Raw genomic sequence first — 26,580 nt, 5'->3', positions numbered from 1 at the left:
GTGCCGGGAGCGCGGAGGAAGAAGACGCTGGTGTCTCCACACTGCCCGGGCCCTGGAGCCGACCGAGAGCCCCGCCGTTCCGGCCGCTGACGCCCAGCGGGTCTCGGACCCACTGACCACCTCTTCTCCTTTTGTGTCCCAGCAAAGAGGCGAGGTGGCGCAAAGCGAGGCCTCCGAGGCGCAGCCGCCCCTGGCTGGACCCTCTCCCCGTACCCCCAGCCCCTCGCCGTCCCCACGGCCGGCGTTCCGCTGCCTCTCACCCACCCCTCCGGGGGCGATGAGAGGCTTCGGGGACCGGGGCCGCGACCGAGACCGCGGCGGGTAAGGGGGAGGGGGGGTCGGCGCGGCGGGGGGGCGGCGGGGAAGCCGAACGCTTGCGTTGGGGGGCGGGGGAAGGCCGCGGGGTTGGGGGGCGTGTGTTGGAGTGGCGGTATTGGGGGAGCCATAATCCCATCTGTGGAGATTTCCCCCCATAGATTCTCGTGTGGGGGCGGGGGTAGTTGGAGGCTTATCGGTTCCCAAGGCGGGGTGGCGGGTTTTGGGTGTTTTGTGGGGTTTTTAATTTTTTTTTTATTTAGCTTTTGCGCCGTTCATGTGTAACTAATTCTGAGCCTTGCGTGAAATTTTAAGGCCTGCATCCACCCTGCCCCCTTAATTTTTTTTTCTACCAGCCTCTTTATTTACCCCGCGAGACCGGTGGCACCCTCCCCCCTGCAAGCCACGGAGGTCTTGGTGGCCCTGGCAGGGCTCGTTGTCCTTCTGTCTGCCCTTCTGGTTGTCATTGCTCCTTCTGGACTTACTGGAAAGATGGCAGTGGGGGGAAGATCTCTCTCAGCTGCGCTCCCAGGCTTGCCGTGATAGGAAATGGGATTGGAAACGCTGCCTTGCGGGGGACTTGGGCACTCGGGAGGGTGATCAGTGAACCGTAGTGCTGGACCACACTTGCCAAGCTTGCGTAGTGCTACAGAAATTGTTTGTCTGGTTCTGTAAAGGCCTAGTGCTTGATACTCTTGAATCTGTTATTTAAAGGAGGTTTGGCTTGCAAAAGGCTTTTGCAGGTTTGATTTGATGTGATTTTTTTCTTTCGACAATGACAGCAGTAAATACAGTGGCGTTATACTGCGTGACTAGATTGAGTCTCAAGGTTTTTAAGCGTTGAAAGTAATAATGCTTTTGTGCCAGGCCTTTTTAAAGAGAAAGTTAAAACTAATTTCTGAGAGTGATTAGCAAAAAACATAGTGTGATTTCTGCTATATGGTAGGCTAGATCTCAATTAATGAGTCTTCTCTCCATTTTTTTTCCTTTTTTTTTCTCGCCCACTTCATTTTCCTCTTGTTTTCCCTTGCCACTGGGAGATTAAAGAATATTTTGTTATACATTGCCATGCACTTTGACATTCAGTTTCTTGTCTGTGGAGGGAGATAGTTGTGTCATTGCTTTATCTTACACCCACATTTAACATTCTGAAATTAAAAGATACTTTCATTTTTTTTTTTCACAGAGAGGAGGGTTCTGGTGTTTTTCTGCTAAGAGATTTCCAGCTCAGTTTAACACAAGGACATTGGAGTAAGCGCTTTGGCAAGTCTGAGATAAATCAGACCACAGCTGGTTTTGGAGTTTAGTGAGTGAGTTTGAGTATGCAGATTTATGTACAGTTACTTAAAAGAGCACCGGCCAAAGCGTTGCCACAACACTTGATATGCCTTAAAATTAGTGTTATTTCATTTTCTGTAAAGTCTTTAATTATAGTGGATGCTTCTCTTTTAGATCAGGGTTTTGATGAGTAAAAAGAGTGCCCACATGCTTCTTTGTGAAGTTTGTGGACATTTGCATGATTTTTTTTTTTTTTTTTTGCATATTACCCTGGAAGCTTTAGTGCATTCAATTTGCTACATACATCCTTTTAAGGTGTGAAAATATTTGTAACCACTAACAACTATCTTACTTCATAAATAACCTGTGTAAAATATTGGGCCACCCAGTGTGCTGCTGGTTCAGCACCTTTTGAAACTTTATCACCACTTCTTTTGTAGTCTAATCACATAAAAGGGTTCTAGTTTTCTCTTTCAGGGACGAGCTGTAGGTGACTTCTTAGGATGGAAAATTGTTATGTTTTGCTCTGGAATGTATCAGATTTACTCAGTTCTGTCCCAGAAGTGATGGCACCAGTAATATTAGGGAAGAATACTTTGAGCAAGCCTGAATTTACCTTTGAAAAGAAGGCTCTTGGCAAACCAGGGAAATAATAGATTGAAGTCAGTTTAATTGGAGCTGGAATCTCATTTTACTTGGAGTCAGAATGTGAAGTGTCAGTTACTGCCAGTTTAGCAGCTGAACCCCCACAGAGGCAGCAGCATTCAAGGGCTGCTGTAGGGCTCCTTCCTCTCAGGTCAGTATCCAGGCAGATCGTGTGTAAGAGTGGAGAACTGAAACTATGTGCCTTCTGTGTAGTATATGTCATTTTCTCCCTCTGGATAGCTTGGAGCAGGTATTCATAGTGCCCAGCTGTTGCAGTGTCCAGCCTTTCAGGCAGCCCTGTCCTATGTTTCCTTTTCTAGGGGAACTCATCAACCCTTTGAACCTCTGGTGGACTTGAGTGAGGTTATGGGTTTTGTAGGAATTGCTTGGGTACTGTCATTTTAGACATTTTGACCTCAGTTTAGCATGATAGGTTACAAGCATCATCACTAAAGGTGAATGTCCCTGTAAGTGAAAGTCTGTGCCTTTTTTTTTTCCTTTGCCCTGAAAGGAAGCATAATGCTTAAGTGCATTTTTGAAGTTGTGTTTCACAGTCTTTTTCATGAGAGAAAACTTGATGACTCTGCAAGCTCTCTAGAGGATCTGATAGACACACAGATGAGAGAATAAGGGATATTTATAGGAAAAGGAAGAAGCCTAATGCACAGTTGCAACACAGCAGACATTTTAAAACTAACTTAGCAGGTTTTAAATTCAATTATATCTTCTTCCTGTTAAAATGTTGATTTGAGTTCTGTTTCTTTGGTCTCTTAGTCACTATAATTTATAGTTTCCATTGGGAAGTGATTTAAAGAACAAATGTACTTAATGTTTGAGCAGGTAGTGTTGTACTTAAGATAATTCAGAATTTTTTTTCAGCTGTTGTTTATTTTTTGGTAACTTTTCTACTCCTTATTTCCTCCACAGGTTACTCTGTAACAATGTTGCTTAGAGATTTTTGTTGCTTTCAGTTTATTTCATTACCAGTTTTTTGTTTACTAGTGGACTACCTGGGTAGGGTGCAGACACTATGGTTTTGCTGTCTAAAAGTTGTTTGAAATGTCTCATGTCTCATGAATTCATGTTTTTGCATAAAGCTGTACCTTTAGGACAAAAATGGACTTGATAGCATTTTGAAAAGTTCTTTCTGCTGAGTTTGTAGGATATTGATGAAAGTGCTGTAACTTTTTTTGGGGGTGTGTTATTTTAAAGTGCAATTCATGGTATTTACAGTAAATAAACATATGGTTTTTAGTTACTCTTACAGCTTACTGCCAGAAGCTCATGTTTTGACTATTTCATTAGCCAGTCATTACAGTTAGTTCTTACCTTCTGAAATGTATATAGAATTAACTGGATAAAGAAAACTTAGAGAGAAAGAGCAATTACTTTTGAATTGTTCTGCTAGAACAGATTTTTTTTTTGTGAACATGAGCTTCTTACTCTCTTCAGTCTTCATCACAATGCATTTCAGAGAGGATATGATTTTTCTCAGGTTGTTTTTGCAGTTTTTTTCCTGTTAGGCTGTGTTTTAAAAATAAAGGGTTTTTTTTAAATGTTGATTACAGAATTACAGATGGACTTGCAGGCTTGGCTAGGCTTGTTTACTTTCTATTCTTCAGTCTGCTGTTTTTCATTTGAGGCATGCTTCTTGATAGGAAGGGAAAGAAGATATGGAGGGGGAGATAGTGAAATAGCTGTCTAGTGTAAAACTAACCTTGAGAGACAGAGAAGGAATTTGCAAGGAGAGATTTTTCTCATCCCTTTTATGTAACCGTGTTGGAAGTGCACTGTCAGTTTCAAGACAAATGCTATGGGTGTACAGCAGCCATGTCCTAGAGGCAGGAGCTTTAAAGGGGTGATTTACAATAACATGGGTTTATGTCCAGAACCAACCCAAAGCAGGTTTGTTATTTCAAGAAGTTTTACACCATCATACTGATTGAAGGGAGGTGACTTGCTAGAATATTGTGCTCATATGTCAGCTTGGGGAAAACACAAATGGTTACGAAAATTCCAGAATAATTCTAGAATAGTTTTTAAGTACTGGTAGTATTTTTTTTTAAGTAACTAACATTCACATTCACAGGTTTGGAGCAAGTCGTGGAGGTCCTCTCCCTCCAAAGAAATTTGGTAATCCAGGGGAACGTTTGCGTAAGAAAAAATGGGATTTAAATGAACTGCCCAAGTTTGAGAAGAATTTTTATGTGGAACATCCAGAAGTGGCCAGGCTTACTCCAGTAAGTGCTATGTTGTCTACAGCAGAAAATGTCACAAGCTGAAAAACTTGTCCTAGGAAGTCTGGGACAGCATGTAAAGTAGAGCTGACTCTTCATTAAGCTTGTTTGGCATGTGTACTCTGCTGGATACTGGTTCTAGTTGCCTTTACTATTTAACATTAGCAAAAGATATGCTTCTCTTCTTGGTTCCTTTTATATGAGATAGTTTATGTTTTGTCATTTGTAATGCGTCTTTTTTATAATGCTTGTCTGGTCTAGTGATTTGTCAGTGGAGATAAAACTTAGAGAATTACAGTCCTGGAGAAGCCCTGGAAAAATGTAAGATAATGAACTAAAAGTGACAAAAATACATGAAAAAGGTTTGAAAGTAATATTTTGTCATAAGAGTAATTTGAGCTGAAAGAGGCCTTGGGGGCATCTCTAGTCTAATCCTCTGCTTAGAGCAGCACTAATGGTAGAACTAGAGCAGGTTGCTTAGTGCCTTGTCCTTTTGAGTTTGAATATCCCCAGAGATGAGGAGAATTTATATCCTCTCTGGGTGGCTGTCTCAGGGCTTAATGTTTCTCCTCTGAGATTTTGAGCATCTTTCCTCTAGTGACCCATCAAGTAGTTAAAGTAGCAGTTAAAGGTCACTGTTAGCCCAATCTTTCCCAAGCTAAACAAATCCAGTGCTCCTCCCAGTATGTCTTCATATGGCCTGTAGTGTAGCCTCCAGCTTTCCCCCATAATTGGACATGCCTTGTAAAAACCATGTCCTTCCCACACAGGGGGCTCAAAGCCAGGTGCAGTACTCTGTGTTCACTCTGTAGATAAGAAATCTTCCTTTCCTACTGAACTTGAGTCTAGTCTTCTACTCTCTAGTGCAATGTATTTTTATAATTAGAAATTAAAGATTTTGTTCTTAACATGCGGCAGCAAACAAACAAAATGTCATTATCTGATTGCATAGACTTACAAATTCTAGTGTGAAATATGGATATGGCATAAAGAAATTGAAATGGGTATTAACTTCCTGAAGATACCACAACTTGAGCTACTGAACCATGGTTTGCATCAGCTGCTGTAGCTGCCTTTGGCTTAGCCAGCTAAAAGGATTTTCACGTTTTCCCCGGAAGTTATTTTCTTTTTTTGCCTTTTAATTCAAGCTCAAGGGATTCTCAGAAATACTGAATCTATTGCTTGGATAAAGTGCATATTTGGTATTCATGTGTCTCTATTGATTTCTAATAAGCATCACAATAAGGTCATGAATTGTCAGAAGAATGTTGCAAAGGGCAGTTGGACTTGCAAGATAACCTAGACAAAAATAAAACACTTTTTCTAATCCTGAAATTGTGCTTGTCTACACATTTCAGAAATATTACAAGAAGTTCCTTATAAGAGTGGTGAGGTCCTAGGGTATCATTTTGATGTTGTCAGAGCTTCTTTTATTATCTGAAACATTCCAAGCAACATTTGAGTTGCAAGTTATCCAGCAAGAACTCTGTATTTATCTGCCTCTGGAATGTGTTAATTGAAGGAGAAGGACTGCCTGGCCTTCTGTTCATGGTATATTAGGACCTATTTAGTTTGCTTAATTCTTAGCACTGTCACGTAAAGCATATTTCTTATCCTCTGTTTCTAATAATTTCTCAAGCTGTTGGTCATTTCTAGCTTCCGGAAAAAGTGCAATTTCTGAAAATATTCCTTTAACATACCTTTCATTTAGAAGGATTGGTTGTAAGAAGAGATTGACATTTGTCCTTCTAGGCTATGTAGAGAGCTCATACCTCTGAATATCAGAGAATCTGTACAATAACTCAGACTTTAAGTCTTTAGGAAAGCAGTCTTTTCTAGAACTCTGTTTGAATTTAGTTCTCTAACAAAGGTGTTGTCCAGAGGTGAGAAGATAGTTAGTAGTTAGAAACATGCACTTTAAGTCCCTGCTGATATCTGACTTTTTTTTTTCTTTTTTTCATAAATAGTATGAAGTTGAAGAGTTGCGAAGGAAGAAGGAGATAACAATTCGGGGGATGGAGGGCTGCCCCAAGCCGGTGTTTGCCTTCCACCAGTGTAGCTTTCCGCGTAAGTAGTTTTGCCATCTTTAACATCATGAAGATTGCTCAGAAAATACCTAAAACAGTTACTGATTCTGTTCTCTAAAAGGTTCTCCAAAGCCTCAGTTATCCTTTAAAAAAATTTATTCTTTTCTTGAATTCTGAAGAGTATGTGATGGATGCCTTGATGGACCAGAACTTCACAGAGCCCACTCCGATTCAGTGCCAAGGCTTTCCACTAGCCCTCAGTGGCCGTGACATGGTGGGCATTGCACAGACCGGCTCTGGGAAGACACTAGCAGTGCGTACCTTTCCCTTTTATTTCTTCAGCTAGCTTTCCTGGTTACCTGGTAGAAATTACCTATGAGTTAGCTTTTGCCTTCCCAGTACTAGCAGTGGGATGATTACATTTTTAAAGCTTCTTGTATTGCATTATGGGGGACACTTGAGTTTCAGCTCAGCTACAAGCTTGTTGTATTCACAGGTGTGTGTTTTGTGCATCTTCCTATTTGGATGCTAAGTCAGTTCTCTTTGGTCTATGCTTACATTATGATTTAAAAAACAGGATGTTCTCTTTAGCACACTTGTTTTATAAACTACACAGGTTAAAATAAAAAAATGGTTGAATTTAAGCACAGACATTAGTTTTAACTGCAGAGTTAAAAAGTATTTTTATCCTTTATGGAAAACATTGGCTAAGATAATCATTACTCAGTTCTGCTAACTTACACTCCAAATTTAAGTGAGCCTTCCTTTCAGAGATGCTGAGCAGCCAATTTTTGTGCTCATGCCGAAGTGGATGCAGTTGGTCAGCAGCTCTGAAAATCTTCTGTTCTGCTTGATAAATGCAGGTATTTGGTTTTGCAGAATCACAAAAAAATACTGTTTTCTTCTGTTTTAGTACTTGTTGCCTGCAATTGTTCACATCAACCACCAGCCATATTTGGAGAGGGGGGATGGGCCAATTGTAAGTGCTTGTTGATTCTCTTCCTTTTTGTATGTGTGGCATGACATTGTTAATGAGATGGTGCTTTATTTAATTGATGTATTAGAATAGTAGCTTTTCCTATCCTGTTCCTATCAGAATAGGAATTTTTATTATCACAATGTGAGCATCCCACTCAGTTGAAATTCTGTGCAAATGCTGACGTTGTCTAAAGATGTTTAAATGTTTTAACTAATAAAGAGCAGATGGTCCAACTTTGCTTATGGTTTTATGTTAGGGATGTGGATGCAGCTTGACTCTTCCTGAATCATTTCCTTTTGCAGTGTCTGGTTCTGGCACCTACTAGAGAGTTGGCCCAGCAAGTGCAGCAGGTGGCTGATGATTATGGCAAATGTTCAAGGCTGAAGAGTACCTGCATATATGGAGGAGCACCCAAAGGCCCCCAGATCAGAGATTTAGAAAGAGGTAATTTTAAAATGGGTGCTTGCAGGAGGAGTGGTATTGTAAAGTCTCTGTAAAAATAAAACTTCTCAAAACCTGTCTGGAAGGGGGTGAGAGTGAATGAGTGCCTCATTTTCCAGTTACAGTGATAATTCATGAGGTAGTTCTATTTGCTGTATAGTGACTTGGATATTAGATTTTCTTTTTGTTTGCTCTTTGAACATTCTACTTTTGAAGATCATCAGGGTGTAGAAAGGGAAAAGGAAAACTTCACAGAAAGAAAACAGGTTATTTTAAGGAAATGCAATACCAGCGTGTTTAAGGAAAGATTTTTCTTAAAGCAGATTTCAAATTTTCTGCCTATATTCATTCAAATAATCACACTTTGTTTCTGAATATATAGATGCTTCTTTGGACAGCAGGAACAGTGAGTGGTTTTGCTTTGGTCACAGGTTTTGTTTGTAGATTTTGTTGTTTGTTTTTTTTAAATTGTTCTTAAGCACTAAGCACTATGTACGCTGTAAGCAACCACTCTAATGTGGTAGTGCTTTAGTGATCCATAATTTCAAATTCAGCAATCTGCTGATGGCTTTCATCTTCACCAGATATAAAATGTAATGGTGTTATGTGAAAAAATGGAAGAATTGTTATCAAGGCAGATACACAAACAGATCTATTCAAGAAATCAGAAAATTTGGCTTACCACTGCAGTTCACAGGGTCCTTATTGCAAACTGCAGTAGTGGGAGAAAAGCATGTGTGGTGGAAGTCTGTGGGATATCTCTGTTCAAGAAAAGAGTTGCTTTCCAGCTCAAGCCCAGCATCTTGAGTGGCAGAGTCCAAGGTTTCATAAAGAGTTCTTGGAAGGATCAGCGTGCTGGGTTTTTGCACACCTTTCTGGAGTGCTGTAAAATAGATATTCTGCGTAAGAAGAAAATCCTTTTCAAGCCTCTTCCTGAAACTTAACCCTCTGTGGACATTTCAGTGACACTGGAATACTCACCTGTAAAATTTGGGAATTGGTGGAAACCAGGCCTTTCTTTGAAGGAGTGTGTAAATCACCCAACCTGGTGTTAGTTAGGAATATTTGAACTCTCTTCTTACCCCACAAATGTTGGTAAGACAGTTGTCTCTCACTGTTGGTGCATAATTGCTCAGTATTAAAGTCCATGCTTTGGCTTTATATATTAAAAAAAAAGTGAAGGTAATTTGACCCATACAGCAAGAAGAGCACTTCGTGTTTGAAAATGACATCTCTCTAGACTGTGTAAATCTGGATGAAGGTGGTTCAGGCTTGAGTAGAAGCTTACTTCATTTCTGATTTTTGAACAGCTCTTCACAGGGGTTCTCTGGTAGTAACCTTTTAGTTTCTGTACTGCATTTATTATTCTAATGGCACTGTAACAGTAATTTCAGAATGGAAAACATATTAAACAGAACTAGGGCTTCTACTGAAGTGACTCAGTCTTGGGTACGAATGAGGGTGGTGCTTTTTTTTTTTAAAACAATTTTGCTTTGGAAGGTGATTCATTCTGACTAAAAATACCACTTGACATTCAAATGAAGAGCCTTACTCTTTTTCCTTATTCTCTTCTGAAGGTGTGGAGATCTGCATTGCTACACCAGGTCGCTTGATTGACTTCCTTGAGGCTGGGAAGACCAACCTTCGTCGCTGTACATATCTGGTGCTGGATGAAGCTGACAGAATGTTGGACATGGGATTTGAACCACAAATTCGTAAAATTGTTGACCAGATAAGAGTGCGTGATTCTTTTAGAAGGACAGTCTCCTTTGTTTTCCTGTTTGAAATCTAGTACTGTAAACAGATCTGTTTTCCCTTCTCCTTAGCCTGACCGCCAGACTCTGATGTGGAGTGCCACCTGGCCTAAAGAAGTGCGCCAGCTTGCTGAGGACTTCCTGCAGGACTATGTTCAGATCAACGTGGGAAACTTGGAGCTGAGTGCCAACCACAATATCCTGCAGATAGTGGATGTATGCATGGAAAGCGAGAAAGACCATAAGTAAGCTGGTGTTCCCACCATTTTGCTTTCTTTGGTTGTCCTTCAAAGTCTGCAATGCTTTGTAAGACTTCTAGGAATTCTAAATAGTGAAGTTACTTGTACTACTATTTAACCTTTGAGTGTTACAAAGTAAGTCAGTCCTATAATTAACTATTTTCTGGTGCATATTTTGACCATACCTCTGTAAACCAGCAGAAATTCTTTGTGATACTGACTAACTTATATGGATGTGTGTTGTGTATGTCCTCAACGTCTCTTGGGAGAGAGATCCTGTATTCTGGTATGTGTGGCTAAACATCTTGGCTCTCATGTCTGTTTTAGACTTATACAGCTGATGGAAGAAATCATGGCAGAGAAGGAAAACAAGACTATCATCTTTGTGGAGACAAAGAGGCGATGTGATGATCTCACTCGAAGGATGCGCAGAGATGGGTGATTAGCTTCTCCCCTTCCTCCGCTTTTTTCCTAGTGGGAAACAAAAATTGTAATCAAAAGCAGTAAGATTTAAATGTTTGCCATGCTCTTGTTGGGAGCAGCTTATCCATTATTTTCTGGGCTGAATTCAGTCATTGTTTCTCAAAAGATTCCACCTCATCAAAGCATTAGTACAAGAGAGAGTGTTTCTAAGTGGTGCAGCTTTTTTAGTGTATCAGAATCCTGATATGCTGATGGAGACTGTGTCAATATAGCAAACGTGATTTTGTTTAAATGGTTGTTTATGTAGGTAGTGGGTTTACAGTACACATGCTGGGTGGCTAGAGGCCAAAGAACAAAATATTTCTCAAATCTTACAGTTTTTCCCTTTTAAACAAAATGCCAGTAAAGCTTCCTGTTTCCTTTAATGTATGTACTTTCTATCTATACTAATGTACATCTCTGTTTGGCAGTTGGCCAGCTATGTGTATCCATGGAGACAAGAGTCAGCCAGAAAGAGATTGGGTGCTTAATGGTGAGTCCATCACTGACAGGAAAATAACTTGGGCTGCTGTACTTAATTTACCTAGACATGTTTTTCTCTGGTGTGGATTTTTTTTTTTTGTGGAGGTTTTTTTTTGGTTCGTTGTTTTGTTTTGGATTTTTTTTGTTTGGTTGGGGGTTTTTTTTGTTTTTTAATTGGTTTGGTTTGTTTTGGTTTTTATCTCTAGACCAAATAGACACCTGTAAAAGGACTTCTCTTGCCTTTGTGCTCTTAATTTCAGTACATGTTCCTTTTTTTGTTTGTTTTGATAAAACAAGTGGGAAAATTGCTTAACACAGCTGGATTTTGAAAAATCGGTGAGGCATTATATCCTGACTAGTGGGTGTTTCTGGAATTGACCCACCTTATCTATCTTCTCGAAGATGAGCATATAATGTAAATCAAATTTGGGTAACTTTTATCATTTTGGAAAATCTTATTTCATAGCATGCTTTGTTTTACAGAGTTTCGTTCTGGAAAGGCTCCTATCCTCATTGCTACCGACGTTGCATCTCGTGGGCTAGGTTTGTACACATAGACCACTCTTGCCTACTGCTGCATATTTTTCTTCTTTGGACTGAAAAACGTTTCTTAAAAAAAAAAAATTCAAAGCGTGATTTTCCCCCACATGTGAAATACGTTTTTTAACATTAATCTTTTTTTTTTCTTTCATATTCAAAGTCTCTTCCTGCTCCTAATGAACAGGCTTTGGTCTGCAGCAAGGCCTAGGCATGACCAATCGATCGCCAAGAGGGAGAAGAGACGTCCAATTATGCAACCCAACCCTTCCACCACACTCACTTCTTCCCCAAATCCAGCTTTTGTTGCTGGATGCTAGGGATGGATTGCTCTCAGTTCAGAGCGTGTCAGATAAAGTTCAAGTAGGAAGCTGTGGGAGAGCATTTCGACAGCAAATAGTGAATATTCTCCCCGTATGGCACACCACAGATTTGAACATACCAACCCCAGTGTACATGCATGTTTACCCTGCAGATGTATTCACATCTGAGAAAGCACTGCTCCAGATCTTTGCTCTTGACATGTAACCTTCCCTCCTCCTCTGTGTTCCTTCTAGGCAGGACCACTGAGATGATATATGGCCTTAAACATCTTGTTACCCAGATGTGTAATTGAATCAAAATCGCACAGCTGTGTTCTGGTGGCATGAAAATGATCTGTCTGGATGCATCAGTTGTGCCCCCTTTTATAATAAGCATATTTGTGTTGTGAAACACCATGTGCTGAGCACAGTCCTTATGCATCTGCCCACCCTAGAAGAGGAGGATGGCTGCTGAAGTGCTCTGAGTTTAATAACAGATGTTGAATACTCTGCCCACCCTGAGTGTGGTAGACGATAAACTGCTTGAGAGTCAATGTCTCATTGTAGTAAATTCTAGACAAAATGACTGCAAATGGGTGGAGATTTAACTCAGAGAATCTAGTTTGTTAAAAGCCTCAGTTAGCTGAGCTCTCTTTGTATGCTGAAAGGGTGGCTGTGCTGTGCATCATATGGTCACTTTAATACAGGCAGACCATTAACAGACTTGGCAGCCTCTGTTCACACAACCTTCACCCCTCCTTCCCCTCCCCCCTCAAAAAATGTCCAGCACTTCCTCAGGAAGTGATTATATGGACTTCAGTCTCTGCCCTCTAGGGTCATGTCTGGACCTGTGCAGTTAGAGCTTGGGCCTGTTGGGAGAAGGGACTGAGGCCTGAAACCAGTTTATATGAAAGAGAGCTGCTTTGTCTAGCAGCATTTTTTAAACAGGCTTGCTATGTGCTGGTAGCTTCTTTGTGCATCTTGCCTAGACATTTAAAACAGCCTCAACCCCTCAAAAAAAAAAAATCAACAAAAAGCAACACTCCCCCAAAACTACTCAATTGGATAACACTTCAGAAAACAGTCTCCTCACTTCCCATCGTCCACTTCACCCAAGCTAAGGGGGAAAGGTATCAGAGTCTGTTTCTTGTTACTGAACAACATCTCTACTTGTTTTGGGGCCCTGAGTTTGCTGCTTAAAGTAAGTCACTTAACTGGCAAACTTCTGGACGACTTCCTCCAAGATCCTGGAAAGTGAAGGCTTCTACCTAAATAACATAAAACAGGGGCGCGCGCCTTTTGGCTGAGTCACCAGGGCTTTCCCTCTTCCTAATGGAACATTGGTTTCAAAAAAGCTTCTTGCAGGTAAGTTCTGAGTCCCGTAATGACTTCTTTGTGATAATTCCCTGGAGTGAGGTCCTCTCTCTGCACTGATTTTTATTTTTTTTTACTTTTTTTTGGTTTTTTTTGGTTTTTTTTTTTTTTTTTTGTTCAGTCTATTAAACTAAAAACATTGAATTTGTTTTGTTTTGTTTAACAGAAGCTTTGATATCAGCTGCAGATAATTCTCAGTGCAGGGGTGGGGATACATCTACAATGATGGTCTAAACAGCTTTGTAGACTAGCATGTTTGCTAGTTTATATCTGTCCCGTTTAATAATTGGAGACTGTCTGTTCCATAGCGTGTTCTGATGGTCTGACAAAGGGAATGTTTCCCAGGTAGCTGTCAAAAATGATTTACAGTCTCCATTCCTGATCCTGCTACATTATTTTCTAAAATTTTCTAAAAGTGCAGGAGGATTGCAAGTGTGCACAAACACTTTGGAGCACGCTAGACTGGAGAAGCTGAATCTTGTGCACACTCTGGTCTTCAGCAAGCTGCGTGCTCTACCAGGACCACTTTCTAGTCTGGAAAACACCCTTGCATCTTCCTCTTCCTGCTGTCCCATTCTTTCTGCTCCTCCCCAGTCAAGTCAGTTCTGTCTGCATTGGCAGCTACAATTCCTTGTGCTTTCTGATGGGAAAGCACATCCTTGTATCCTCTCTGGTAATTCAAGTCACTTGCTACTGGATGTGCAAAACGGGACTGGCTGAGGACCATGTAGCCTGGAGCTTGTCAGTCTAGCTAACACCCCGGCTGTGAAGATGCAATCTGTCACACGTACTCCTCTCTATTCTCCACTTTCCCTTTTTAAAAAAACTGTTGCATCAAGGACCCTAGCTGGAGACTCGCGCAGCCCCCTGTGAAACCTGCCTTCTCACTCCCTTTTTTTGGTGTGATTCAGGACTTTGGAGTCAGCAAAGACTGAGGAGCCCCCCCTTTGCTGTAATAAGAAACAGACATAAAGTCCCCCTCTTGTCACAACAACCCACAATGTTTTTATTTTTCCTACAACCCTTTTGAAATTGATGCAGTCTGGGCAATAGATGCAGTCTGACCCTTTGGATGTAATTTTTGTATCTTCATTTTTTTGACAATTGCCCCTAAGAGCCCCAAATAGGGGACAAAAAGCGTTGGAGGACCTGAAACTTTTACCTGAACCCAGGTTCTCTGGCGCTTCCCAACCAAAAGGGGCTACAGAGAAGCGTCTAAGCCAGTTCACAGAGCGAGCGTGTGTGGGGACTTCTCGCTGCCACGGACCCTTGATGCATGCTCCCCGCGCTCCAGTGGTCCCGTGTCAGAGGGCGGAGTTTTCGAAAGGAGGCCGCCAAAAATAAAAGGCAAAGAGACGGGATCGGCTGCAGCGGTTTCCCACAGGAGGAGGGAGTGTGCATCGGTCTGGTAACAAACAGAGAATGTTTCTCTCTTTAAAACAAAACAAAAAGAGGAAAGGAAATCACAAAAATCTGTGTTTTATCTTGGATATTTTCAGAATATTCTTGTTAAAATGCAGATTTTAAATTTTTTTTTATGAGCTGTTAGGGCTCTTACTGTAGAATGGTGCATTTGAAAATACTGTATAATACAGCAAATAGGTGCTCTTGGTACTTAAGGTGCTTTCACTGAAGCACTGCACTAACATTTACTTGGTTTCTGTCGCATAAGTTTACAAAGTCTTGTCTTAAAACACGCAATTCGAAACTCGTGAATTTCAAAACTGTTTTGTATAGAAAGCCATTTTGATAATTTTATTTCCTGCTTCCATCTGAACTGGAAGTAGGGAATTGCTTACGGAACTCAGATTGTCCAAATTGTGCAAGCTTGCCAGAACTGGACAGAGCAGCATAGAAATGTTAGTGCAATGCGTTCTAGTGATAACTACAAAGCTGAGTTAAGATACTTTAGGTCTGAATAATTTTTAATGAGTTGGCTGAATAAAACTAATGTAATTTGAATGCCTAAAGCTTTAGTTTAGGGGAGTTAGTTCACTGTATTTTATTAGTACTGTAAAAGTAAATATTTTTAAGACTGTCTTTTATTTCATGTTGCCGAGTGGAAGGTAAGTGATCTCATTACTGTTATTTTTTGTTAGACTTCTCCCAACAGAGTAAAAGCTTTACGGTGGCAGTTCTGCCCTTCCTCCACCCCAGTTTGCTCTGTCTGATGGTGACATTTTCACTTTACAGATTGTGTTAAAAAGAAATATGAAATTCAGTTAACTTATTCACAAACATCAGTGTCTTTGACGCAAGAAGACAGAGAAATGCATTCCGGGGAGGATGACTTTGAGTGCAGGGCAAAGCTGCTTTAAAATTGCCATTCTTTTTCAGGACACTGACCTTTGTTCCTGATGATCTTAAATTTCAGTCTTGTACTCTTTTGGGATGAGTCTGTCTTGTATTTATTCCGGGCAATTACTAACTTTGTATTTTTTTTTCTTATTACTGTCACCTGCATTCGTGCTCCCCACCTTTCGTTGGCACGTCCTCTCTTCTTCTCCCCTTTCCTCAACCCCACCCTTTCACTGTGCTTCGCTCCTGGGCACTTCACAAGACGTGGAAGATGTTAAATTTGTGATAAACTACGACTATCCGAACAGCTCCGAAGATTATGTGCACCGTATTGGCCGTACCGCGCGTAGTACCAACAAAGGTACTGCCTACACCTTCTTCACACCTGGAAACCTGAAACAAGCCAGGGAGCTTATCAAAGTCTTGGAAGAAGCCAATCAAGCCATCAATCCAAAGCTGATGCAGCTTGTGGACCACAGAGGAGGAGGAGGTGGTGGTGGAGGTAATGGCACAAGGGAGAAGGGCTACACAGGGGATACATTCCCCATTTTGAGGGAGGGAATGTTAAGAGGGTAGGGAAGTACTAAGTATAGGTCTGAGATAACACATTAGTAATAAAGCTGTTCTGTACTTGAGGTCCCAACACTTGATGTAGAATAGTACTTCTGTCCCAAGAGAGAGGCAGTCCCTGTTTTACCTTAGCTGTAGAATTTTTTTCTCTCATAAGGTCATCAGGGAGCTGATTTTGCTTGAAGTAATTACTTCCTCATGGCTCCTGCTAAGGACAGGCAAAATTGAAATCAGTAAAGGAATACACTGCATTTCAGGAGCTGACACACTTTTTCTTCCCATTCCCTGAAGGAATAAGAAGTTTCCTTATACTTCCAAATTAGTCCTGAATGTCTTCTGTTTCTTTGTCTCCAAGCACATGCATAAAGAACCCTTGTTGTACTTCATGTTTACACCTTGAACAAAATAAGGAGGCCTGTACGCAGCTGTGCAGAAAAGTTACAGTCAGTCAGAAGAAGGTGCTCCTTGGGAGCAAAATTGGAGGTGTAGAAGGGGGAGAAAGGGTGGCCTAAGTGTACCAGAGATCATTGTTTAAGACTTGTTCATGGCACTAAATCTTAATGTATCCATCGCCAGGAGGTCGTTCTCGTTACCGAACGAGCAGTTCGGTAAACAACCCTAACCTGATGTACCAGGAAGAGTGTGACAGGAGGCTCCGGGGAGTGAAAGAGGGCCGCAGAGACTCAGGTGGCTTCAGAGACCGTGAGCGTGGTGAAAGTTTTGCCAACGGAGCCAACAAGACCTATGGCAGTGCCTACGGGAGCCCAAATTCTGCTTTTGGGGCAGCACAGAGCCAGTATGGTTACACTCAAGGGAGCTATGGAGCAGCTGCCTATGGCACGAGTGGCTATGGCACTGCAGAGTACAGTGCTAGTGGCTATGGTGCCAGCACCACAGCTGCCACGGCTGGGAGAACCTCACAGAGCACTACCCAACAGCAGTATGCAGGGATGGTGGGGCGCTCGGGCCAGCAGCCACAGCCGCTCATGTCACAACAGTTTCCACAGCCCCCTGCCACTAACGTGATGGGCTATATGGGACAGACTGCCACCTACCAGTACCCACCCCCTCCCCCGCCCCCGCCCCCCTCCCGCAAATGAAACCACTTGCTGGTGGCCAGTGTAGACCTCTTACATTTAAAGGAACCTTTTCTTTCTCTTCTTTCCCATTGTGATGTCTCTCATGCAAGTTAGACTTAGAATTCACTATCCAAATCCCTTGAGCCTATCAAAAATGGCCCCCAGCCCACATTAATGACCCTGTCCTCTTTTTTTTTTTTTTTTTTTTTTTTTAAGATATATGTATAGTTGATTGGAAATTTTATTATTTTTGTCTTGCATGTTGAGGAATTCGGAAATCTTATTTTTTCTAAAACAAAAGGGTATAAGGCAGATAGGTTCCAGCTGATCATCTTGGTGTCTGAGGTTTGTGGGAAAATTTGCTTTTGAGGGAAAGAAGTTTCTATTCTGTAACACATTAACTTAATTTCAGGAAGTATAAAGAGAGATCGGAAACTCTGGGGGAGCCAAAAAGCACTTCATTTAAAATATAAATGCAAGAGAGAAATGCTCACTTCTCCTAATCTTTTTTTTTTTTTTTTTAATAGCTCACTAGTACTGCTTGTAGTCTTACTGTAGGTGACTTTCCATAGGAAAACTCTTCTCATTTGTCTGAGCTGGGTGGTGTTCAGAGTAAAGCCTTGGGTATATTATTGACAATTTCTGTAGCTCTGGAAGCTCCATTTTCTGCTACTGTAACAGCCTGCAGTAGGGAGCTTGGGTTTAGTGTCAGAGACTAAACCTGTCTTGCATTCACTACCTGAAAACCATCTACCCACAGTTGCTGTGAGTACCACTGCTGAAATGTTCAGCTAAGTAAGTTCTTTCCCTACAGTTGTTAAATTGCAGCATTGCAAATGCATGGAGCCTGATTATCATTAAATTGGTTACGGCTCTCAAATTTCTGTTTGGTTTATTGAAAGAAGTCTTCCTTGAGAGCCTAGAAATTATGCAGAACTGAAACGATGAACAGTGTCATTTTGTTTGTCTGTCCTTCACAAACAAACTCCCTTTTGCCATGGGGAATGTTCTGAGTGCCGCTACGCTCGATAAAATGTGACAGAGTTTTCCACACTTAAATTTCAGAGGTTTGAATAGGGTGGGCTGGGGGAGGGCGGGGGGAGGAACATAGGAGGAGATTGCCTGGGGTCTCCTTTTCATGAGGTAAGCGGTGAGCTGGTTAGTGCATCTTGATTCTGAAGCTTTGTTTCTTTTGTACCTTGCACTGACTATCACTTTCTCTGGCTTTTGAGTGCATTTCCCTGCTCCACTGGTCCCTTTGGGCTGAGCTCTTGCAGGTAGGTAGTATTTTAGACAATGTTAGAGAAGAGTGAAATTTTAGTACATACGTAAATAAAACTTGTTTATTTTACAGGCTAAGGTGGGTGTGAGGGGGGTTTCCCCCCTTAGTAAAGCATGTTGACTTGTTATTTCTAATACCAGACGGTTCAGAGACAGTAGATGATAACAGGAGTTGGCTGCTCTTGGTCTGATAAGATGACAAAAGGATGGATCCATCTCCTGGTTTGAGGCACGCTCTTTGCATTAGGAGAGTGCAGGGGGCTTGTGGGTTTCTTCTGTTGGCGTTCTTGCATATGGATGAACAAGGCAGCCCACTCCTTCTGTAGCAGAGTGGAACTTCTTATAGCCCTGAAAAAGAGCTTGTTTATACAGAAATTATTTCTTTTAACATTTAATTTCTTCCCAGAGTAAAATTTTGGGGGATGGATGCGCTTTTTTTTTCTTTTTTTTCTTTTTTTTTTTTTGTGCAGTACACAGGTAGGTTGCTGACAGGGAGAAGGGAGATTCCTTCCAGAACCTCAGTTCCCTGGTTCCATTTTATATTTCCAGTGCATGGACAGGGAGTTCCTTTGCTTGTGTTAAGTGAAAGCCAGAAATATTTTGTTTATCCAGGCACTGACTGATAGGTCTTTGGCCTCCCTCGCAAGCAAATGTAGAGCTTTTTTTTTTGAGAGTAGAATGCAGAAATGCATTTGAGGGTTGTAGAAGTAGGACATCTCACTGACTGGATTGAAAAAGGGTCTCTGGATTGCCAAAGCTGCCTTATAGTCCATTATAGCTTTCACTTTTGGGGTGACTTGTGCATGTGTAAACATCAATGCCAAGTCTTGCAGTGCTTTGTTGCCATTGAGGTCAGCTGAAGTCCAGGGTCTCGGTTCAGTTCAGAGTGTCAACCAGACTGCTGAATGCACTGTGGCATGTGCTGCCCCTGTCCCACCTGGTGCTCTCTGCTCTGCTCCATGTACCAGCTGGAGGGCCCTTGTTGATAAAGCAGTAGCCTCTAGTGTTGTTTGCATTGTTTTCAATCTGTAAAAAGTTTGTGGGGGTTTCAGATAATCTGAGCTGGGTGTCTCCTCCCCTCCCACTTCCTGAAGCAATTTACTGTTTGGATTTCTCTGAACAATGGAAGAGTTACTAGCTTTGTGTGGGATCAGCATCTTGTTTCACACACCTGCTGGTCTCTGAACACATTCCTGTTGTATTACTGAAGACTTGAATTGAGAGATTCATAGATCTGTGGTGTTGAGGCACAGGATACTAAGAGCTATGTTACTATTCTTAGTTGGTAAATGGTCCTTTTGATACCATCTTGTTTTCTTTTGTAGGTATAAATAAAAACACTGTTGTCAATAAATTGTGAACTTTGTCTTTATTTTTGGAATGTAAAGCTGTCTTTGCCCCTGTTCTTCCCAGGTCTTAGAAGTCAAATTCAAGGAGGTGGAAACACTTCTTGGCAACCTCCTGAACTGTAATTGAAATTGTCCCTGTTTGTAAAACATAAGGAAACTGAAAATAAGTGAGCAGGGAGGATGTTTGAATACTTGTGGAATTAGAAGATTCCTGTTATTCAAAGGCAATGTGTTTTTCTTAAATGTTACAGGACCTGAATAGAGAGAGGGTCAGGCAGAACTAATTTTCAAGAGGGTGTTAGTTCCTACAGAGTTAAAGTAAAACAGTTTGTAGCATCTGCCGTGTCAGACATGGCAACCTGTGAAATGGGTCAGTTAAGTTAGCACACTTTAATGAAGTGTGTTACATGTTCCCTTTACCATGGGCACTTACTGAAGGACTAGTGGGAGTGACATTTTCCTTTGTGCTGCCTCAGGGTCAGGGTGGAGGTGTGTTTTGAGAGTAGATGCTGGGAAGAGCTGGGAGAGAAGAAATTGCACTACTTCAGTTTTGGCCAGTATTGGCCAGCACTAGCACCAAATTCAAGTGAGAAGAAATAAAACAATAGAGGGGAAGAGTCTGATGGATGAAAAGCATTCCAAGCCCTGTCTTCCTGGTGTTGGGTTGAAACTCTGCTGAGCCATCCATTAGTCAAAAAGGGCCAGGGAAGGAAAGCTGTGATCTTAAACAGCTTCATCTTTGGAATTTCTTGCACTGCCTGTGGGATGTCTTCAAACAGGCATGGGAAGACTTAGCTTCTTTCCTTTTAGGACTGCAAAGAGAAAGACAAGGTAATGAGTAAATTTAATGAAATTCAACTATTTCTTCCACAATTTTATGTTTTCTGACTTGCAATTTAGAGTGCGAGATAGTGGGGTGCTGGGTTTGCAGACTGCCAATGGGACAGAACCACTATGAAATGCTGCTAAGAGGGAAAAGCACAACCTATTTATCCTCCTTTATGTTAAAGGAAAAGGTTCTTGTTTGACTTTCATGGTTACTTGTTCTCATGGGTGGACCATCTTAAACATTTTTCTTGATGATGTGCTGCTATTCCTAGGGCTTTCCTTTCCCTTTGATACAGAGCATGGCCTGAATCCATGTCTGTGGCCAGATCCCTGCTGAGCCCCTCCCAGCCCACCTGAGCTGAACCTTGGGATGGCAGGGATGCCTCTGGGAAATGCCAGAGACCCCTAGGCTTAGAGGGGGTGGCTGGATTGGGGACTGTCCTGGGTGTGCAATGGGCAGTGGTGCAGAGTGGCCGTGCCTGGCACAGGGTGGTACCAGGGTGGGCACTGGGGCTGTGTCTGTTGGGTGCCAAAGGGCAGGGCTGTGATATGCTGAGGATGCACCACAAGGGAGGGCCTGATGGACCGGGCAAGGCTGGAGGAGCCGTGCCAAGGTGCAGAGCTGGAGGCCTTGTGAAGGTCAACAAAGCCAATGCATGTCCTGCCCTGGGGTGGAACAACCCCAGGCACCAGTTTGTGCTGGGGTCTGCCCAGCTGGAAAGCGGCTTTGCCAGAAAAGGCCTTGGTGTACTGGTGGACACTAAATTGAACACAAGCCATCAGTGTGCCCTCGTGGTGAAGCAAAGAGCCTCTGGAGCTGCATTGCCAGCAGCGTGAGCAGGGAGTTCTTCCTCTCCACTGAGCCTTGGGAGGCTACAGCTGGAGTGGTGGGCTCAGCTCTGGGCTCAGAACAAGAGATGGGGAGTCAAGAAGGGCCCCAAGAGCATCTTGATGTAGGAGCACAGGCTGTGAGCTGAGGCTGTTCAGCGTTGAGAAGGCTGAGGGGCACCTTACCCATGTGCACAAGTGTTGGATGGGAGGAATGGAGACAGGCCCAGACCCTGAGTGGTGCCTAGTGACAGAGCAATGGACAACGGGAAATTCCACTTAAACATCTGAAAATAGTATTTTATAGTGAGGGTGGCCAGACAGTGGCACAGATTGCCCAGAGAGGCTTCACCCTGGAGATAGTCAAACTCTTACTGGACAAGACCCTGAAAAATGTGAGCAGGAGCATGGATTAGGTGATTTTCCCCCCTCCACCCTGACTGCCCACACCCCTGGCCATTCTGTGAAATACAAGCTCTTTGGGGAGCTGAAAGCCTCCTCAGGATATCTTTCATGTCCTTGTGTTAAACAGAAGGGAGCTCATCTAGTTTTGAAAACAAGATAAAAAGAAGTAGCTTTCTATAAAAATCCCTTTGCAGTGCTTTGGTATAGGCTCAGAAGTCTTACTAAATCCATTTCTTTATATAACACATTTTTGCTTTCTTTTTTCATCATTGCTGCCCTTTTTTCTGAGCTCTTCAGTGTTAGAAATGTTTTGAAAAGTTTCGTTTTTTTGAAAGAATGTAAGAGGTGCAACCTACTAAAATATTGCTGGCTCTCATAAATGATTGCAAAGTATTTGCATGTCTTCAGACACCGTTTCTCTCCCATGATCATTTGTGTAAAAGAAACGAGAAAAAAAGCAATTCTTTTCCTGCTGTGATGTCCCATTTACAAATGTTTTTTCTTCTGCCTCCTGTATCACCTAAATTTTGCAGCTCTGCCACTAGCAGTGTGAGATTGGAAGCCAGCAGTTGTGTTTTTTCCCCCTTTTGTTCCACCATCATAGCTACAAAGGGTATGGATTTCTCACAAAATACAGGACACATGAATTGAGCGGAGCTAAAATGGGAATTCGTTTAGAAAAGAAAAAAAAAATGGAATTGACGTGGAGCACCTTGATGGCAGTTTTAGAAGGTATTTTTCTGGCTACAAAAATATTTAATGACAGAAGGAAGTCTTAATCTGCCAAGGCCAGCCACCTGCTCAGTGCTCCTGTCACCTTTCTATCAGCAGGTATATTGCATGAAGCTACCAAATATCCATCCCTTGAAACTTCAAACAAGGGCCGCCATTACTGCTTTTGGCAGACTTGTTGGGGAAAGTGAAGAAGGAGGAAAACAGTTATCCCCTTGGCTAATTTAATCTAATTCCATCCTTCTCAACAGAAAGATGTTTTGAAGTGTCCTTCAGCCTCGCAAACTGCAGCATATTCTATTGGGATTTATGCCCTTGGTGCACTTTTAAGCTCTGGTGGCCATTTACCAAAGCATGGCACTGAAATGGAAGGGGCATCTGATTTTGGAAGAGGAGTGTCTTGTCTGTGCAGGTGCCCATCTTCCTACAGAATCAGTTCTTCACAATCAAGAACTTGATCTTCTCTATTAAAGGAAAAGAAGGTTTAACAATATCTCCATATGTCTGCAGTTGCTTTCTCAGGTACATTGTCTGCCTGCAGCTATTTTTTCCCCTTCAAAGTTTTTTTTTGGTTTTTTTTGTTGTTTTTTGTTTTTTTTTTTTGTGTGATTCATAATCTTTCAAAATATATGTAGAATTGAATGTACTTCAGTTGTTAACTTCCGAGGGGAGGTTAAACCAGGCTTAACTCTGGTTTAATTCTTGCTGTGTTTCACACACACACATCCAGAGCCTTGCGAGCAGTGGTGCCCACTCTCTGTCAATAGATATGTTTTCTAAACTGGACTTCAGGGGCACAATATGCACCACAAACCCAGCAAAAAATAAAGTCCTGTAAGGATTAATACATGGCAAGCTGCAGCTCCACCCTGTACTGCAAGAATGAATGAACTTTTCAGTATTACAGCAACCTACCTTTGGTGACATAGAGATAGAAGAAGTCACAGTAGAAGATGGTTTGTACCACCCCAGAGACAACAGCGATCTGGTCGTAGAAATTCTCTGTGTGGTAGCGCCAGACCCAGTTGGCAATGTAGAGGGCACGGTAGAGGCCCAGGAAGAAAAGGTAGTGTGTCGTGATGGTCTCTGCTTCCCCTGTCTTGCTGATCATGAAGAGTTGAGGAAGGATAGCCACAGACTCCAGGTAGATGGAGAAGGTCCAGAGTATCTGTGAGGTGCAAAATGAAGGCAGTGGGGAGTCAGTGCTGGTTAGTATGTGTTAAGACCTGAAGCTTTTCATTTGGCAAATCACTGATGTGTGAGGGGGATGAGTAGTGCTGCTGAAGTTGGGGAAAATGAGCTCGCTGTGCTGGGAGTGAGAGGAGACAGCGCTGAGCTCCTCTATAGATGGTACTGTCTTCAAGGCCTGCCAACTTTGCCTTTCCTGCCTGCTTTTGCTGTTAAAAATCTTGGCTATTCAACATGCTGCTCACTCTGCTGCCTGGTGTAAGGCTGCTGCTGCTTCCCTTCCCTTTTCCTGCCTCACCTTTACTTACCTCCAAGGGGGTGAAGCTGTGGTTCTCCAGAAATGACAGGCCTGTGACAGGGACCAGCAGGAACTCGAGGCGGAAGGAGTCGTTCTCGCTGTCAAATGTTTTCCGGAATTTCACGTAGATCATATACACGGTGACATAGGCACAAATCAAAAAAATGACCTGTGGGAGAGAAGGGAGATGGCAAGACCTTACCTGCAATTGCACTTTCTGTGCTTAAAGAGAGGCTGGCTTTCCCAGACATCAAGATAGTGGTGAATGCTTTGGCTGTGTTGCCTTACAGATTGACTTCTGCTGGAGATATTTCAGTGGCCAGGTAAAGCTTGCTGCACCATGGGAATCTCACGTTTGAGTCCCTCTGGGGCACTCTTTGAAGAGGTTGGCTCGGTGGCAGCTTTATGTTAACGCTCCTGCTGTACAAGGACACCCAGGCTGGGTTCATGGCATCTTGTTCTGGTCTTAGTGGTACTAAATATGGCTCAGCTCACTCACTGACTATGGCAAGGGGGTTTTTTGGTCAATGGAGGGACAGTGGCACCAAAGGAAGCATCCTTATCCCTTCCTGGCTGAAAAACTCACTGAAAAACTCAGTGACAGTGTACCCTCACCTCCGCAGGAAACCATAGCAAGCTGAGGGGAACCTCTCCTGCTTTACTGCCCTCTCCTTACCTTCATCACAGTGTTATAGACAGAGATGAAATTCGTGAACAGGTCCAGGTAGCGGGTTGTGAAGACGAGGGCAAAAAGTATCTGGCTCTTCCCAGAGATTCCTGTGTGGCAGAGAAAGTAAAGCAGATGAAGGGAAAGGTCTGTGGGGTGGTGGCTTCCCCTTACGCCTCCTTTGGAAGCATTGATGTGTAAGTGTGTTGTTTTGTGAGCCAGGGCTGGTGTGTGGGTGCTGAGGTAGCTCCACCCCAGAGTGGCCAGAGTCTCCCAAGCGACAGGGCAGGCTCCTGCTGATGCCCCTGAGTGCTGCCTGTAGGAGCTGGTGCTCAGTGGGCATGTTCACCACTTCGGCCAGTTCAGTCCTTGCTGTTGTCAAAAGGCCTTTCTCTTGCCTCCCTTCCCCCTTTGCCCGCCCACCTCAGCAGGGGACTGTGTGATGGGACATCTGCCACAGGAGGGAAGAGCTGCAGGAGCAGCCCCGGGGCACTGATGGAACTTGGCCACTGCTGGCAGAGAGATGCAGTCGGGCCCACCCACTCCTGTACCTGTGATAATGGCCACAGCCCCAGCAGCCCAGCCCCAAAATCTCATGAGAAGTGAACTATGAGCAAAACTCTCCTGCAGGAAGCTGCTGTCCTGATTTCCTCGCCCTGGGATGGGGCAGCCTCTGGCACCTGCCCACCACTGACAGAACCTCCAACCTAAAGCAGCTTCCTCTCCAGGCTGTTGGTGTTGGTGCTGCCCACAACCTCTTGCTCTCCTTTTCCACCTCACTCCAGCCTTGCCGCCCTCTTCTTTGCCTCACTGTCCTGAGACCAGCACCTGCCTGAGGCTGTGCGCCTTGCCACATCACATCCTTCCAGCACAGCCCTCTCCTGGCCGGGAGACCTCCCAGAGAAAGAGGATGACTTCCCTCTGAGAACCCAGGGGGGAGGGCTGCCAGTTCCTATGGGCTATCACTGGCCTTCCCAGCTCCCATTTTGTTATACCCTTCACCGAACTGCCCTCCGAGAAGGGCCACCCTCCTTCCCTGGGACATGGGAGCACTCACCAGCACAGGACTTGGACTTCACAATCTTCAGCAGGAGAATAATGATGGCCAACAAGTGGGAGACATCCCCCAGGATGCGGAAGATGTTCATGGTGCCAGGGGACTCCTCTGGGGTGGAGGGAGTGGGGCTCTTTCTGCAGGCAGGGAGGGCGAGGGCGGGAAGTTTTTCTCTGCCGAGCCTCGACTGAATGAAAGATTTCCTTCGGCTCAACTTTCCTTTTTCCCTGAGCACGGAGCCCTTCCTCCTCGTAGCACAAAGTTCAGTCTCCCCTGCCCCGTGGCTGCAGATGCCTTTCCCCTGCCAGGCGGATGTCTCCCTTGTTTACTTTTCCACTGAGGTGGATTCTCGCTCTCCCAGCCCAGGGCCTTCCTCTCTCTGCTTTGGGCTGAAGTTGGAGTTTGTCTCCCGGAGCGCTCTCCAGGCTGAGCAGCCCCGAAGCAGCGCTGGGTGACGGTGACGTGGCTCCTGGCTGGCCGGGGAGGAGAGAGAGGAGGAGGCAGAGGCGGGAATAACTGCGCTATTTTTCCCTTTCTCTTTTTTTTTTTCCATCCTCTTTTTTCTTCCCCTGCTTGTCTCAAGTTACACACGGAAGTGTGGTTAAAGGGGAAAAGGCAGAGGGAACAGGATTCCCATCCTCTGGCCTTGAGGACACACCCTCCGGCCAGAGGAGGGCCAGGCTTTCCAGGGATATTCGCCACGGGCGCAGTAACCTCTGTCCTGCTTCCATCGGCAGCCTTCTGCTCCCTGCCCTTCCCGGCCCCATCCCACCTGCAGCACCTTCTCACCAGTTCTCTGCCTTGGCTCCTGCAGCCAAAGAAGTGGAGAGATATTTGAATTATCCAGCCATTGATAAAGGCTCTTCCACAGCTGTTCATTGAAAGCCATTCCCTGGTGTCTGCCCCACCAGGCACCCCTTCCTTCAGGTG

The 26,580-nt window shown here is 43.4% G+C and overlaps 2 protein-coding genes across 2 annotated transcripts; one reads left to right on the top strand and one right to left on the bottom strand.

Annotated features, from left to right (window-relative positions):
- Window positions 1–7: 7 nt before the first annotated feature.
- DDX17 (DEAD-box helicase 17) lies at window positions 8–19,655 on the top strand. Its single transcript, XM_071422864.1, has 13 exons — window positions 8–321; window positions 4,328–4,478; window positions 6,443–6,542; window positions 6,682–6,815; window positions 7,416–7,481; window positions 7,784–7,925; window positions 9,500–9,660; window positions 9,749–9,921; window positions 10,243–10,353; window positions 10,809–10,870; window positions 11,344–11,403; window positions 15,634–15,873; window positions 16,518–19,655. Exons 1-13 carry the CDS (start codon window positions 278–280, stop codon window positions 17,039–17,041), a joined length of 1,968 nt encoding a protein of 655 aa, XP_071278965.1. The 5' UTR covers window positions 8–277; the 3' UTR covers window positions 17,042–19,655.
- Window positions 19,654–26,394, bottom strand: KDELR3 (KDEL endoplasmic reticulum protein retention receptor 3). Its single transcript, XM_071422871.1, has 5 exons — window positions 25,654–26,394; window positions 24,606–24,706; window positions 23,940–24,098; window positions 23,359–23,611; window positions 19,654–20,462 (listed from the first exon to the last, which is right to left on the bottom strand). Exons 1-5 carry the CDS (start codon window positions 25,742–25,744, stop codon window positions 20,422–20,424), a joined length of 645 nt encoding a protein of 214 aa, XP_071278972.1. The 5' UTR covers window positions 25,745–26,394; the 3' UTR covers window positions 19,654–20,421.
- Window positions 26,395–26,580: the final 186 nt, after the last annotated feature.

This window comes from Agelaius tricolor, unplaced genomic scaffold (genome assembly GCF_023055355.1).
Source record: "Agelaius tricolor isolate 1412-34295 unplaced genomic scaffold, bAgeTri1.0.p SCAF_3, whole genome shotgun sequence".
Lineage (NCBI taxonomy): Eukaryota > Metazoa > Chordata > Aves > Passeriformes > Icteridae > Agelaius > Agelaius tricolor.
The sequence above is the reverse complement of the archived record's forward strand: the minus strand, read 5'-3'. Positions and strand labels throughout refer to the sequence as shown.